We start from the raw sequence: 16016 nt of genomic DNA, 5'->3' as shown, positions 1-16016 counted from the left end.
GCACTGGCCTTTGTCTTTGCACGGCCTTTCCTTCCTCTTCCCCTAACTTTTCATCATGCTCGATGAAAGTAAGATTGTAATCACATACCATCTGTCTTGTTACTGCTGAGATGTTGAATCACGAAGACATAGCCCGTAAGCGTGAGGTCATAGGTCGGTCCGTCGTACCCAAGGGTCATACTGTCGTGCTCAAGGGTCGTGTCTGTCGTGCTCAAGGGTCGTGTCTGTCGTGCTCAAGGGTCGTGTGTCGTGCTCAAGGGTCGTGTTTGTCGTGCTCAAGGGTTGTGCCGTCGTACACAATGGGTCATCCTCGGCCACAGACACTATATTCTCTGGCCCTTCGATCCTGCCGTTACTTTTAACAGAAATGATTTTGTATATTGTCCCCCGTACAAGGATGACAGAATAATGGGAACATGTGGTGGATACTCGACCATAACAGAGTATCTGAAAAATTTTTATGGTGTGGTGGAAGCATTATTTATGAAGATTGAAGACATTAGATTATTATACAAAAATTTGCAAAGAATTACACGAGACGAGATTCTTACGTAGGTAAGGTAAGGGAAAGTAAAGTAAAGTAAGGGAAGGCAGTACACGTCACCAGTTTAGCTTGAGCGACAAGTCTGTTCTCATCAAACAATGGAATCAACTTACTTAGAGAAGAATAATTCGTTGGAGCTGTCGTGCTGAAATTTATATATGACGTATATAACAACAGGAAGTGTAAGAGAGTCCTACTGATATCCTTCAGAGTCCTGACATGTGAAGGTGGCGACTCACTCCAGACATAAGGGTGGGTCAAGGCGACTCAGGAACAGAAAAATGCAGAACTTGAGACCTGTTGAGAGAGGCAGAAGCGAGTCGGTGTTGACGTAAAACTGCACGAGTTACGTAATGTTGCCATGGGGACCGTCAGCTATTTTGAGAGATGACGCAATAGTGTTGATCACCCTGGGAAGAAAAAACGGCAGGTGTTGAAGTTAAACGGTAAAATACGGAGAGAGAGAGTTGGAAGGTTCAACAGAAGTGTTTCCTCGCCGACCCCCCGTTCCTTCTGTTTCTGTTTCCTTGTGGGCCGCCGTTACTTGTTTCACTGTGTGCCCCATTACTTCTGTTTGTATCACATTTACTGGGTTTACTGTATTGTATTCATTGTAGGTTTTGTATCTGTTTTTGCCTCGTAGATTTTTTTTTCCTGCTTTTCCACGGCTTCCATCGTTTGAGTGGAAATTCGCTGAAATCAGTTGTTAAGGCCGCGTGAGCTTTTGATGGTCGGGGACAATGTGTGTTGATTAGAAGTCCATATAGAATGCTTACAATCCAATCCCCAGCGTTACGTGCCCTAGTGTTACGTGTGAAATACGTTCTGTATTTCACTGTCAACACTGGGTTTAGGTGTTTCTATTTTTGTGTTGAAGGGACAGCGAGGGAAGGGGACGTTCAATACTTTATATACATTGAGGTTTCTGCCCAACCAGGTTGTTCATACCATTCTTCACATGATATCTCGCTGAATCTTATTTGTCACTCTAGTTGGTGTTTGTATTTCATGCCGACAAACCAGATTTCTAAACTGGTTAGACTATTGTATATTCATGATGTGAGGACATACCAGGTATTTGTTATCATATGCCTTGGTTATGTGGGGGTATTGGCTTTGTTATACTGTTAGTTGATGGCGTGAGTATTTTTGACGTGTGGCATATGTTTATGTGGGAATACACTTTATGTGGTCCTACACTTTGTGAAACTTTGAGGTACACTTTACACATCATGATGATGTTAGGCAAGATCCTTTCCATGTGGAGTTCCTCCTTGATTCAAGGCTACGCCTTGGGTATTTGGGTGTGCTTTGTTCCTACGTTATTGTCGCTCGCTCACATAGGGCTACACTTTATTCAAGTGGAGTTAAAACCAGGTTATTACTTGGGTAGACTTGTGTAGGTGTGGCTAAACCTTACGTGGAGGAAGCTGGGCCTAATCAGAGTAGGATCAAACCTTGTTTACTTTAGCTACAGTTAATTAGATCTTGCCCCTAAGGCTTCCTTGTTTGTGTATGTGTTGGAATGAGGGTATGTCTTGTATGTTCTGGCTTCACCCAAATGAAAATAAAAATGTGTAGTATTTGCATATGTTAACCCATGTGTATCTGTATTTAAAGACTGTGTTAATCAGGTGGCTATATTTTATGTATTTAGTGTTTACAAATGTAAGAGGGTTTATAGTTGGTGTAGAGTCGTTTGTTTTACGTATTTCTATTCTTGATTTATATCTGAAAACTCTTATTTAGTGACCAGAATATCATAAAAATTCTACGTTACATATTTGTCTAATGTTTATCTCGTATACTCTAAGTTCAGAGTTAATCCAGACATCGCAAGACTGAGTTTGTCTAGCTTTTTTTCACCCATGTTGATTGATGCTCATTTTGTCTTAAGAGTTTTTGTTAACTATCGTAGTTCATCCTCGCTGGCAGAGATGGTCGGGTAGACCGAGAAATTAAATGATTTCACTGGTCTCAGTAGACCATGATGATGACAGTGATGTTGAAATGAGGTTTTAAGGGTTTAAAAGAACAAAAAGATAAATGAGAGAAATCAAGGGTTAGACCCTTAGCACCACAACACTCCGTGTGAGCACGTTGGTACGATACCTGTGCACGACGGTACGACCCGCAGGCGTCAGTTCACAGGCCAGGCCATCGTACACAAGACTCGTACGTCTTGGTACCACACCGCTCCGCATGTATCGCATAATAACTCGTGATTTAGTAAGAGCTTTACCCCGCAGGAGCCCCATGACGAAAGAAATAGTTGCCAACGATGAAAACATCACCGAAAAGAACTAAAATAAATAACACAGGAAATCCATAGGCTTGGCCAGTGAGCAGAGCATAAATGTTAAGCTGAGGAATTAAAACGTTCGGAGCCTCGAGGGGTTTTATAGAACTGAAAAGTATTAAGAAAAATGTATAACTGTTCGTGGAGAGTATTGCCACATTCTCTCACTGTCGTCGAATTTTTTTCTTTCCCTCTGAGGTGGTGACGTCTCCCTCGCGTGCAGTCGTATATATGACCATATGTCTAGGCATTTAAAAAAAAGGTCCGTAAAAACAACTCCCCGGCTCTGTGATGTAGTGGGTAATAACAGGATGCACTTAATGCTGTTATATAGTCAGGAACATCACCTTCACCTCGCTGTTCATCATCCTCACAGCAACCGGAGCTTGAAGTCTGCCCTCTTTTTTTTTACAATTTTTTTTCCTCGTCTCCTCCTGTTGACGTGTCTTCGTATATCAGGGTTGAAATGTAACTTTTCTCGCTGAGAGTCAATTAGTGGCCTTATTTTACCATGATATGGGTTCCTCGGTGCCAAGGAGTGCCACACATGCGCCTCGGAGGATGTGACGTGAAGATTCCGCTAAAGTATTGGATGGCACAGGGGCACCCGAAGTGCTGGAAGGTTGAGGTGTAGCGTTAAGCTCTGGTTACGTAGAGGTTAAGCTTCTTGAGTCTTAGGTGAGTGGCGATGTAGCTTGCGTGCTTGAAGGTGGATATGTAGGTTGAGAAGCAGAGGGAGGGAAGCGCAGCTTAAATGTTGGGTGGTTGGAAGAGCAAGACATTGATAATATGAGAGCAAAAATAGATAATACTTCTTTTTGTGAAGATAATTGTACATGACTACTATGTTCATAATGAGGGTAATTTTAGAGTGAATGCAGAGCGAAGAGTGAGGATAATTATACGTGAACAATGTGCTTAGTGAAGTGAATGAAGAAAGAAGAGCCGAGGCTTAAAACTTTGTTGGGAATATTACTTTGACTGCTCACGGGGAGGAAGGGAGACGGGGGGAGGAGGAGTAGTACATGCCATGGAAATTATATGAGTAATTCTCAGCTCATTATGAAGCCTCCGTCACCCATGCTTGTCTCTGGCACAGGTTCATGCAGTGGTCACGCTCGGCTTCATCACGTCAAGTGTTGGGGAGGTCTCGTGTCAGTCATGATAGTTCTTATGCAGGCCAGACTCGGGGAAAGCAGTGATGGTATGCTCACACCGGACGTTATCTTTCATGGTTGAGAGAGAGAGAGAGAGAGAGGGGGGGGGGATCATGGTCAGCTTGGGTCAAGCTGGGGCCTTCTTGACCTTAGGCAAGGAGAGGCGCGGAGTATTGCCTCTCCTTACACATGCTAGAATTTACATATACTTGATTCTCCTATGATGTGTGGAAGGGGTCGTCTCTACCATGGCTAGGGGCGAGGAGCCAGGCGCGCTAGGAGGCTATTGAAGGGGTGAGGAGTGAGTTCTTGGAAGGGATGATGTGGGAAAGAGTGGAGTGTTTGTGTCATGGGGGAAATATAGGAAATAGAAGGTAAGGAAGTGGTATAGAAGGGGTACCCATAGCTGAAGATAGACGAGAGGGAAGCGTAGTAAACGAGTGGATGAGAAAGTGGATGAATTAGTGTATAAGAAGAAGTAATGGAATGATAAATCACTGTGATCAATGAAGAAAGTTGGAATTAGAAAGAAAATGGTGTTTGAGTTATTTGCTTTTAAAGTGTTGCAACGGGGTCTGGTTGACCCTGGGAAGTCAAGGGTTGATGTGGGAGTGTTGGTGGACCTGGGAAGTCAAGGATTTGGTGGGGATGAGATGGTGGACCTGGGAAGTCAAGGATTGGTGGGGATGCGGTGGTGGGCCTGGGAAGTAAGGGTTGATGGAGAGGAAGTTTGTTGATTAGGAAGTTGAGTGGAAGTAAAGCGACGTGAGGGAGCTAAGCTGCCAGCCTGCGTGTGTGTGTGTGTGTGTGTGTGTGTGTGTGTGTGTGTGTGTGTGTGTGTGTGTGTGTATGTATTATACGTACCTATCTATCTATCTATATCTATCTATCTATCTATATATATATATATATATATATATATATATATATATATATATATATATATATATATATATATATGTGTGTGTGTATGTATATGAGAGTACCATTCTGCCTAGAAGTAGATACAAGGTTTTGTCATGGAGTTGGGCTACCGCTAACCAGAGAGAGAGAGAGAGAGAGAGAGAGAGAGAGAGAACAATCGCTGAACAAGACCTTGGATTCTCCTCAGATACAGATTCGTCGAAGACAATTAAAAGTTGATGCAAGATATGTTTACATTCACTAGATAGCGTGTGGTAATGACTGGTGGAGAGGGAGACAGTGGCTGTATCCTGAGGGTTTAGGTTGCTGAATATATCCCAGAGGTTGAGGTTGTCTGGTGCATCCTGAGTGTATAAGGTAATGAGCACATCCCAAGGTAGTATTTTACTGAGTGCAAGCTGGGGGTATACGTAAGATATCGTGAATCATAAGTCATGTGTTAATGAGTGTATCTTGAGAGTATAAGATGCTGAGTGTACCATAAGGGCATAGGTTACTGAGTGCCATCTGAGGGCATAAGTTATTGAGTGCGTCATGAGTGTAATAAGTTTCACATAAAGTAAGACAACGTAGTCACATATGACTTGTCATCAGTATATGTTTGCGGATGATGACAGTGTTATGAGGGAAGTGAAAAGCGAAGACTGTGGCGTAAACCTACAAGGGGACCTAGACATGATTTTCAACCCCAGGTTACTATAAAGTAATAAGGTCTTTATATGGATAATTCCAGCAGGAAATATGTTGTAGGATTATGCTTGGGAGGGAGAGGCTTGGTTGCTGACACCGGCCCTGACCTGTCGTCGATCTCAACTTACAATATTAAAGGAGACAGTTTACAGTATATGCCAACTGTCATGTTATGATGAATGCCTCGTGATCATCTTGACTCCCACTCACTGTCTAAGGTCTTCGTCGTGTGAGTGATATGACTTTGCTTGGCAGGAATACCATCACTCTTGAACTTCTCTCTCGTGCCTCCATGCCGTGCTGTTTCTCGTGGTGGAGAGCAAGGTGTCGATAGTTAAATCCTACCATTTGTTACCACATATGACAGTTGTATCAGTTCGTTAACTCGTCATAAAAACACTCAAAGCCACAGTAACTTACACACTAAGAGAAAAATACGTGCACCCCAGAAAAAGCCTCCCCAGATCACCTTACAAGTGGAGTTACCTATTGTCTCAAAACTGTAAGTGCAAACACCATCATCAACCTCTCTGTGGTGCCTCATTGTCTGCAGACTACGCTGAAATGAGCGTAAATTATCCTTCGTATGATTTGTATAGCTGTTTGCATTCTTCCTTGCCAAGTGCCTGTAAGGTCTTGCTTGCCAGCGCCATTGTGTGATGTATCTGTTAGCGTTGCTCACCGTGGCGCAGTCACTGACCGCCTGCGTTCGAGCCTGCAAAGGTTTGAATCTTGGTCGCAGCAGTCCGTCCACAGTTAACCCAGCTGTTCATATAATGGGTAACTGGCTTAGGCTATGATATTTATATATATATATATATATATATATATATATATATATATATATATATATATATATATATATATATGTGTGTGTGTGTGTGTGTGTGTGTGTGTATCGTAAATGAGATGGTCTTTCTTGAAACATTCAGTGGCCATGCCGTCTCGTTTAACAGTTAAAAGAGAAAAAGAAAATGTTGAAGGTAAAAGCATTTTAGTGGAAAGGAAGAGTTCGTCCACGAGTCCAGTGGTTCATCAGTTCACAGCACTGGAGGGGTTAGGTTAGCATGTAGTTAACTCACACAGAATATGGGAAATATGGAGCTATGGCATCAGAATGGCCAGCCCGGTGGACCACTTGGCCTGATTCGTAAGTAATCACACCCAACCATTTCGTCCTTAAGTAGGGTAAATTGTTCGTATCTCGTTAGTACGGTATTCATGGTGCGAAATTGATGCCATTTTGTGGCCTGGTTATTGCGACAGCTCGCCAGATGTGGCCACTACCTGTCGTAACGTCCCAGTATAACACCGATGGCCACTCCTGTCCTTCCCAGTGGTTCCTCAGATTTAATGGCTGACGGATGATTGAGCTTTCACACTTGTAGATTTATATGGCTTGAGATACAGACTGTATGATTTTTCTTGGGACATTTTATGATAATCTTACTTTAGCTGGGTTGTGACAGCAACGGTGCAACCTGGAGCTAAGTGGCAAAGATCATGATCTTTGATTATGTTCCCGTCTTTCACCATGTCGCCTCTGTTTCCCTTAATTTACGATGTTTTAGACGTAAGACTTACTAGATGATACGTATGAAGGTCTTGATGTAAAAGATGATTTCCGCAAGAAACGTTCATGGAAAGATTCAATATTACACTTAACACCTGGGTGACACAGCAACCCGGAACTAAGTTACTAACGAAAAACGTAACCCTGAAACTGTTACTTCCCTGTTACGTCTTCTGAGAACTGATGTGTCTCACGTTACCTGTAACTTTTTACGGCTGTGAACCAACATGCTAAAGGATAATGATTTATGAAAGACCAAAGAGCATTTACCGGTAATTTTTATTATACTGCTTAATTAAGATGGGATACAGTAGCACCCGGAGGTAATTTAGAGAGGGAGAGTTGCAAGTTAGTGACGAAGTTACCTGAAAGTAATTACCGTTGAATATTACCTTTCGCCTCGCATCTCCTTAATTAATGTTTTGGGCGTTGTATTTGTATAGTTTAATGCCCGTGGATTTGTATAATTAGAATGATAATTTCTGTGTGAACAATTTATATGCAAATATTAGATTAATGCTTCAATTGGTCAAGCCAGATCGCATCAACCAGTCACACAGTCTGGAGTTTGTGGCGTAGGCTCGAGAACAAGGCCAGGCAGGAAGATTTAGAGATTCTTTTCGACCTTTGGTCAGTGCTGGTGCTCGCCAGGAGTGATCAACACTTCGTAGAGTCAGTTACCGAAGGCCAGTGTAAACGTGGTATGGAGAGTTGCAGTGTACCTCAGACGTCTCAAATGTTTACGCTTTTACAACTGTTTTCCTTTTAGTGTAAAAAATTGGTCAGCTTTTCTAATAAGGTATGAATCCTGTGCTTTGATTAGTCAGACCGATTATTGGATCTTGATTTAATTTTTTCCCCAAAACAAATGACTGCGTTCCTTGTAAGAAGGTTTAGAATGAGTTTTGTGAGTAGAGGATTCGCATCCTCGTAGCGAATCCTAAGCCAGGCCCTGAGTAAGGAAGATTTGTCACATGAAGCTGCGAGTGTAGGAAACTGCCTCCAAAACCAGGGGAAGGTATGGTAGTGTCCGACATCTGTGTTACATACAGTGTTGAAGACAAACTTGGTGTTGTACTTTCGAAAGTTGAACTTAAGAGTTACACTAAGTGCTTAAGATCAACTTTGTTGTGTAATTACTAGTGTTAGGTTTGTTATTACACAGGTCTGAAACTCCATGTGTTAATTACTAATGTTAAACTTTGTGTTGCATTGAGTTTAAGATAATCTTTGCTCTGTTATTATCAGTGTTGGAGGTGTTGAAGATAAACCTTATGATGCAGTCATGAGCGTTAAACTTTGTGTTACTCTGAGTATTTACGTGTAAATTTCTGTGTTGCAATAACTAACTCTTAAACTTTGTGTTGCACAGGGTGTTGAAGAGGAGGATGGTGCCTCCGGTAACGTGGGTCCTGCTGGGCTCCATCCTGGTGCTCATCGCCCTCATCTCTACTGCGTCAGGTAGGTCTTCTTATCAAACGGTATACCTTAAAGTGTGTGTAACTAATAGAAACATTAGAGAATGTTCAGTAGAAGGGTTTATGAAGGACCTGGGTGAGTACCTCCACATTGTGCAAGAACAGGTAGAATGTCGTGGGTACGTAGGCCTACGGGTCGTGACCCTCAGCACAACCTGACGGAGAAAAGGAACAACACGACAGCTGTGGGCAGAGAAGGCTCTCTCGAGGGGCCTCCTACTCCCACAGATCGGTCGGGGACGTTGCCTTACTTTACGAAATTTCATGAGTTCTTCCTCCCCTTCAGCTCGGTCTGAGACCAAGGTGTCTTGTTGCACCTTTGCTCATATGACTGTGAGAAGCTGCAGCCCACAGGCCTAAGTGACCACCACATCCTGATTGGTTTGGCACACTTGGCAAGCAGTTGTTCAGGTTCGTATGTGCAAGGTTTCCTCCCAGCACAAGAATTCTTGTCGCACGGGTATTATAGCATATATATATATATATATATATATATATATATATATATATATATATATATATATATATATATATATATAAGCCATCATTGGCTCTATTCAAGTTCCCGTGGCGTATCTCAGAAGGTCTATGATATATACCCATTTGTCAACTGCGAATGAGAGGAGACGGCATCTTGCTTCCATATCAGCCTCGTATTCACTGGTCACAATGGTGGAAATATGGTGTGTATTGGCCAGAGATCACTCTGCTACAGGCTACAGCCCTGCCACTTCGGCAGAATCCCATCGTAGGTTCTCGTAGGTAAATAATCTCTCCCATGGGTCGTTTAATGATGGGTTCATGGCTCTGTCTGCCATAAGGGCCCCTCTTCTCACACGGATCCTCTCATCTTTGTGCTTTTGATTCACCTCCCGCCGTCTGGTGTACCCTATAGTCTTCCCTTTGTCATCAGTTTCTTCTTCTTCTTCTTCTTCTTCTTCTTCTTCTTCTTCTTCTTCTTCTTCTCCCATTTGTCTCTTCCCCAACATTACCTCTCAGTCATTTTTATCTTATTCACATCCTCTATATAGAGACTCCTTTGCCCGTCAGATCCAACACCATTTCCTTCCCTAATCCTTTTATATTCGTCCTTTATACCTTCTTCACGCCCGTTTTTCCGCCTTGTTCACCTTTTTCTGCCCCTTTTATTCGTACTTTGCCTCCCTCCCACCTTCCGTCAGAGCCTTGGGCCAGTGTACCGGAGAAACTTAATTGGAGCCTCCCAGAGCCGCGTCAGTCTCGTGTGTGCTAGTAATTGGACAAGATATATGTAATTAGCAAGTTGAGGAACATAGGTAACCAGGTAGTCGTGAAGTGATCGTGCTACAGTGGACTACCAAGTCGTAAGTAGTCATGCTGTGGATGACTAGTGGTCATGCTTGCAGGAACTAGTGAGTTATGGATGGTCGTGTTGTGGGGACGTAGAAAGTCGTAAGTGGTCGGGCTGCAGGTGACAAGGGAATTGCGAGTGACAGGTTGTACACGAAAAAAAAAAAATGTGTTGTAGTTACTGATGGATTTTATGGTACTCTCTCTCTCTCTCTCTCTCTCTCTCTCTCTCTCTCTCTCTCTCTCTCTCTCTCTCTCTCTCTCTCTCTCTCTCTCTCTCTACACACACACACACACACTATGATGTACTTGATAATTCGGAAAAGAGAGCAAGATTATGACAGCAACAGCTGAAACCATAGATGATTCACCGCCGCTACCGTGAATTCATCATAATGTTGAGAATGTTTGATGTATAAGTACGAAGTATGTTGCAGTCCTGTTCCTTTGGCTGATCACCAACAAGAAGAAACTGATAAAGAGAATTCACCAACATTCTTCAAGCAAAATAGAGACTGCAACATGAATTATCTTCATACTGACTCGAGGAGAAGAGAAAGAAATATGATAATCTATGCAAGGATACAAATGGAGGGAATTCAAGAGACCATTCAAGGACCTAAAATCTCACAACATGAAGGAAACAGAGTAATTGTGAAGAATCCATGCATCAAAAAGGCACAAAATTACACGTAAAATTTTCGAAAGCGTAGCGAATGAGTTGGAAAGACTCCTTAATATTCTCCTTATTAAAGTAAAAAAATAAGCAGTGAGTGAATACGTGCACTTTTTAAAACATTAGAGAAATGGCTGCAGACGATTCCAGTTGAAACCAAGATAGACAACTGTGCAGTGTGCGTGGCGGCAGAGAACAGCAATACTCCCAGATAAATGGTATATGCAGTGAGCTCTGCTCGCCAGCTCTGTCTCATGGTAAAATCTCGTCGTAGGTTCTCGTAGGAAGGTATGTATTCTCTCCTTCCAAACCATCCCCTTTCCCTCCCTCCCCATCCCCATCCTCTGGCTCCCTCCCTTTTCCTACCTTCCTTGCCTTCCTTCCCTCTCCCTCCTTCATTTCCTCCCTCTCTCCTTCATTTCCTCCCTCTCTTCTTCCCTCTCTCCTCGCAGAGAGAGACCATCAGAGAGATAGTAGGGCAGTAAATCAGAGATGATCTGTTGGCATCACTGAGCAGCAATGGGAGGGGAGACTCAAGCAAACACATGTTACCCCCTGCGAATGTTGGATCCTGGGGTTCCTGGTGGATGTTGGATCCTGGGGTTTCTAGTGGATGTTGGATCCTGGGGTTCCTAGTGGATGTTGGATCCTGGGGTCCCTGGTGGATGTTGGATCCTGGGGTTCCTAGTGGATGTTGGATTCCGGGGTTCCTAGTGGATGTTGGATCCTGGGGTCCCTGGTGGATGTTGGAGTCCCTGGTGGATGTTTGATCTTGGGGTCACTGGTGGATGATGGATACTAAGGCCCTGGTGGATGTCGGTGCCTGAAACGGGCCTTTGTTCACGTCGACTCCTAGATCTTAGCTCGTGTGGACGCCTGTAAATGAGATTCGAAAATCAAGAAAGATAATATTCGACCTAAATTGGATTTTGACACAGGAAAATGATTATGATAAACGACGAAAACACTGGAATGTGAGACGCATCAACTGCAGGGGATATGGCTTGAGAGAAATGTAGGGAAAAAATGAGAGCATGATGATGGTTAAGAATGGAGTGAGGGGGAAAAAGAAAGTAAGAAAAAGGGAGAAAAAATGGATGCAGAATGATGAACGAAATAGGAGAAGGAGTAAATACTGCTGGTGAAGAAAGAGGGAAAGGGGTAATAAGGAGGAAGAATAGAAAAATCATGATAGAGGAGTGAGAGGTGAGAGTTAAGGGAGAGGGATAAAAGAAAGACAGAGGAAGAGGGGAAGAGTAGATTAAGCGAGCAGTCTAGGAAGGGCATGGTGTTCAAGCACCTGATATTGAGTCGCGAAAGCATGCATGAAAGTTTCCTAATTAAACGGAGCCGAGGTCGTACATTTTCTGGGGCAGGCAGTTCCGTCCGGGTCCTGTGGGAAGCAGTTTAATATGCTGGAGATGAGGGCCACCTGCTTACAGAGTCGTCCTCATCTTAACGACCCTACCCAGTGGGTCGTAGGAACTGGGAAAGGATATGGAAAGTCGTAGAGACGTAAGGGTGTTGTGGATAGCCATAGGGGAACTAGAGTGGTATTTGGAGTTCTGTGGATCGATGTTGAAGGAGTAAGAGAAGTGTAGGAGTGTTGGGTTATTAGAGAAAATGAAAGAGGTCGTTAAGGACTGTAGTGGTTATTGGGAGGGGTGTGAGAGGATGCGTGACGACGTAGGGATGTATGTGGAATCATGGTGGTTGGCTGTGGGGTGTGAGGTGCTGAAAGTGTTCCGTCAGTCCCCTTCCTTCCAGCGCCAATATACTTCCTCAGGTGTTGATTTTATCTCAGACCTTCGTCCTCCCCTTCTGATCCCAGACCTTCTCCCTCCCCTTCAGATGTTTCTGTTGCATGTCTTGCTTCCTCTCATCCCCTCCCTCCCTCCCTTACCTGTCTGTCATGTTTCCTCTTACCTGCAGCCTTTCTTCTCGTGCCTTTCATAAACCCACATTTTTTTTCTTTTTTATGTCGAAGGTTCCAGTCACGGAGAAAAGTCCTCATTGGGGCCACGTTGAAGGATCGGGTATCACCACCACCAGGCTCCAGAAATGGACAAAGGTCCTCAGAAAGGACAGTGGAAGTTGGTAAGACGCGAGTAGATAAATAGTTCCATAACTTATCGGTGGAGGGAGAGGAAAAAATCACAGCGGCCCACCCACCCCTGAGTATGCAACGGCCACGTAATGATCATGTGACGCAGTTGCTTGCTGAGTATTACATGTTCTAGCTACTGGCGGGGGCACAGAGGCAACCAGTTCTCGGGAACTCCACAACGTTCTTTCTCACTTGCTAAGTGGATTTTACTTTTGGCTCTCTATGTCTATCATATCCCCCCCCCCCACTGTTGCCATGTCGCTATCTGTCACATACTTCATCTTTCCTCATATTGTAGTCTATTTTATCTAATGCTTCGTTAGTAGATTGTCATATTCCATACTACGTCTTCCTGTGGTCTCGTTCTTCTTCGTTACATCAGCAGTGCTCCGTCAATAGCCTGTCTCACTCTATGGTTCTCTTTTAGTACTGTGTCTGTTTTATGTGTTCGCCTTGTAGTGTTCTTTCGTTGGCCTGTCATGATCTGTGCTTGCTACTGTCACACCTGTTGGCTTCATCTTTCCTCCTTAAGACCAGACTTCCGTTCTTCATTATCATTCTATTCTCATCTTCCGTTTGGCCCTCTCATCGTTCTCCTTCCCTCGTCATCCCTCACAAGGTTCCTAGCCCGTCCTCATGCTTCTTCCTCCCACCCGCATGCTTCACCTGGGGCCCTCTCTTCCCCTCCCAGCACCCCCATCTCTTCCCATTCCAGCTGCGGTTCCAGGAAAAACTAATAAGAACTGGCTTAATTATTACTCACCACCTTGGGGAGTTTCTGCAGCCGGGCTGGGAATGCGCCGCAGCTTCGGCTATTTTCTCGCCCATCGTCGTCGTCTACAAGAGTTTGTGGGGCCTGTTATAGTGGTTCGGGTCTCTCTCTCTCTCTCTCTCTCTCTCTCTCTCTCTCTCTCTCTCTCTCTCTCTCTCTCTCTCTCTCTCTCTCTCTGATGTAATCTGATATTTCGTAATATGTCGTGTACACTGACCCATTAAGCGTAAAACGTCTAGTTCGTGGAGATTCCCCTGTCCGAGGTCCTTAGGAGCACCGTGCGATTTTGTCGAACCAGCTTTTAAAACACTGGTGATGTTCCTGACCACATCACCAGTCTTCAAGACTTCACCAACGACCGTCCTACTCAGTTTATTTTTAAGGAACCAATCACGGGTACTGGTAGTTATATATGTGTGTGTGTGTGTTTGTTTGTATATATATATATATATATATATATATATATATATATATATATATATATATATATATATATATATATATATATATATATATGTATGTATTATCCTTAGAAACAGTGGATAAAGAATACCGCATGACGAAGGGGACTAAGAGGGCCGGGAGCAGGGGCTGGGAATCCTCCCTTCATGTATACTTTCCAGAAGAAAGAACAGAGAAACGGGTCGTGAGAATGTTTCTCCTCTAAGGCTGTATCTGTTCCTGACGCTACCTCAGTCACTCGGGAAATAGTGAACAATTGTGAAATATATATATATATATATATATATATATATATATATATATATATATATATATATATATATATATATATATATGGGCTTTTACAGGGATGACGTGCTGTCAATGGACTGAACCAAGGCAAGTGAAGCGGCGTGGGTAAGCCATGGGAGGGTCTGTGGGGGCTAGTTGTGGGTAGGGGGCTATAGTTGCGATGCATTTCACATGACAGCTGGAGGATGGATGTGTGCGAGTGTGGCTTTTCTTCGTCTTTTCCTGGTGCTATTGAGCTAATGCAAAAAACGGCGATCAAGAAAGTGGGTGATATATATATATATATATATATATATATATATATATATATATATATATATATATATATATATATATATATATATTATGAATATTTTCGGCAGTAATATCTCTTCATGTGTTATTTTCGAACCAATGAACAGCCAGCACAAGGACCCTTTTAACCCCCAGCCCAGTGGAAAGGAAAGAGGAGAGGGAAACTTCGACTTTATGCTTTTAGTGCTCAGGGATCATAGTCTCTTGTGGATAGGTTTTCCTATTGATCAGTTGATACTGAAATCGAGACTTTTTATGTTAACTCAAATGCCACTCGTCTCTGCTGGGGAGACAGGGGCGATACTTGCTGAAATAAGGGCTGTGCTAAAGGTTGAGGAGAGATTGATTGTAGGAGATAAGGGTTGTGATCATCAGTCAAGGCTAGGGGGGAGATGAGAGATAAGGGCTGGAGTCATCAGTCAAGGCCGTGGAGAGACAAGAGACAAAGGTTGTGGTCATTAGTGTAGGGCAAAGGGTAGCTATATCTCGTCTTCTATATTTAGACAGGTCAATACTAATCCTTCAGAATAGATTATTATATGAATAAATCGATACCTACGATTCATTGCATCATGGCATAAAAGACTTGAAAGATTTCGATAGATATGAGTCAAGAGTTACTGTTAACGCTTTCAATACCTTAAAACGTTAGGGGGGGCCAAAGCGGTTCATGGCACTGCTGTTCATGTATCACGAACATTATAGATGACCCACTGGAGAACAACAAGAACTTGCTACACCAATACCTACCTGATGAGCCAGGCTGAGGACGGTACGAAGGCCCCCAGGCCCGCGCCCTGAAACAACCTACCTGATCAGAGCAACAGGACAGGAGCCGTGGATGTCCACATCCATTGTAAGGTATACGTAAGGTAACGTAAGATCCCAGACCCAGCTGTAGGGGAGTAGAAGACCTCAAACTATCGTAAGGTATGATTTAAGGTAAGGTTTCAGGCCGTGGTGTGAGGGTAGAAAACCTCCGAAATCATTGTTAAGATATACACAAGTCATTACAGTTTTGGTATTGTGTACGATTTTGACTTAAACATTATCGATTTAATTTTGATTACTGTTAAGTTGTAGATTGATACTACTTTTGATATGCCTTTATTAGCACTAATAATGGTAATTCAGTAACACATCCAGTGCTTCCTAGCACAAGCTAAACACTAATATAAAAGTGCTCATCGTACTTAAGGATTATGTCATTGTACTCAAGGGTTTCAGTCCTCGTATACCAGACGTTAAAAGACACTTTAAAAGCACTCGTCACGTCCGTCACCCACCAGCACAACTGGACCTTTCAAGTCGACCATCATCACCAGAAATGCAACAGCGGAAAAATACGAAATGAGAACTTAAAAGTGTGAAGCGAATGGTGTCGAAGAGAACATCGGGTAGCGAGACGTGACCAGAGTGT

The 16016-nt window shown here is 43.3% G+C and overlaps 1 protein-coding gene across 8 annotated transcripts in view; it reads left to right on the top strand.

Moving 5' to 3' along the window:
• LOC139757272 (uncharacterized) overlaps positions 1-16016 on the top strand; it is a 565387-nt gene that overhangs the window by 493896 nt on the left and 55475 nt on the right. For all 8 annotated transcript variants that reach the window (XM_071677613.1, XM_071677618.1, XM_071677617.1 and 5 more), the window contains one exon: positions 8560-8648. In XM_071677613.1, coding sequence (XP_071533714.1) covers positions 8576-8648 — 73 coding nt within the window. In that variant the 5' untranslated portion in view covers positions 8560-8575. The remainder of the gene's footprint in view (positions 1-8559; positions 8649-16016) is intronic.

The sequence above is a fragment of the Panulirus ornatus genome, chromosome 25 (genome assembly GCF_036320965.1).
Source record: "Panulirus ornatus isolate Po-2019 chromosome 25, ASM3632096v1, whole genome shotgun sequence".
Taxonomy (NCBI): Eukaryota; Metazoa; Arthropoda; class Malacostraca; order Decapoda; family Palinuridae; genus Panulirus; species Panulirus ornatus.
Note: the sequence above shows the minus strand (reverse complement) of the source record. Positions and strands in the feature narration are given on the sequence as shown.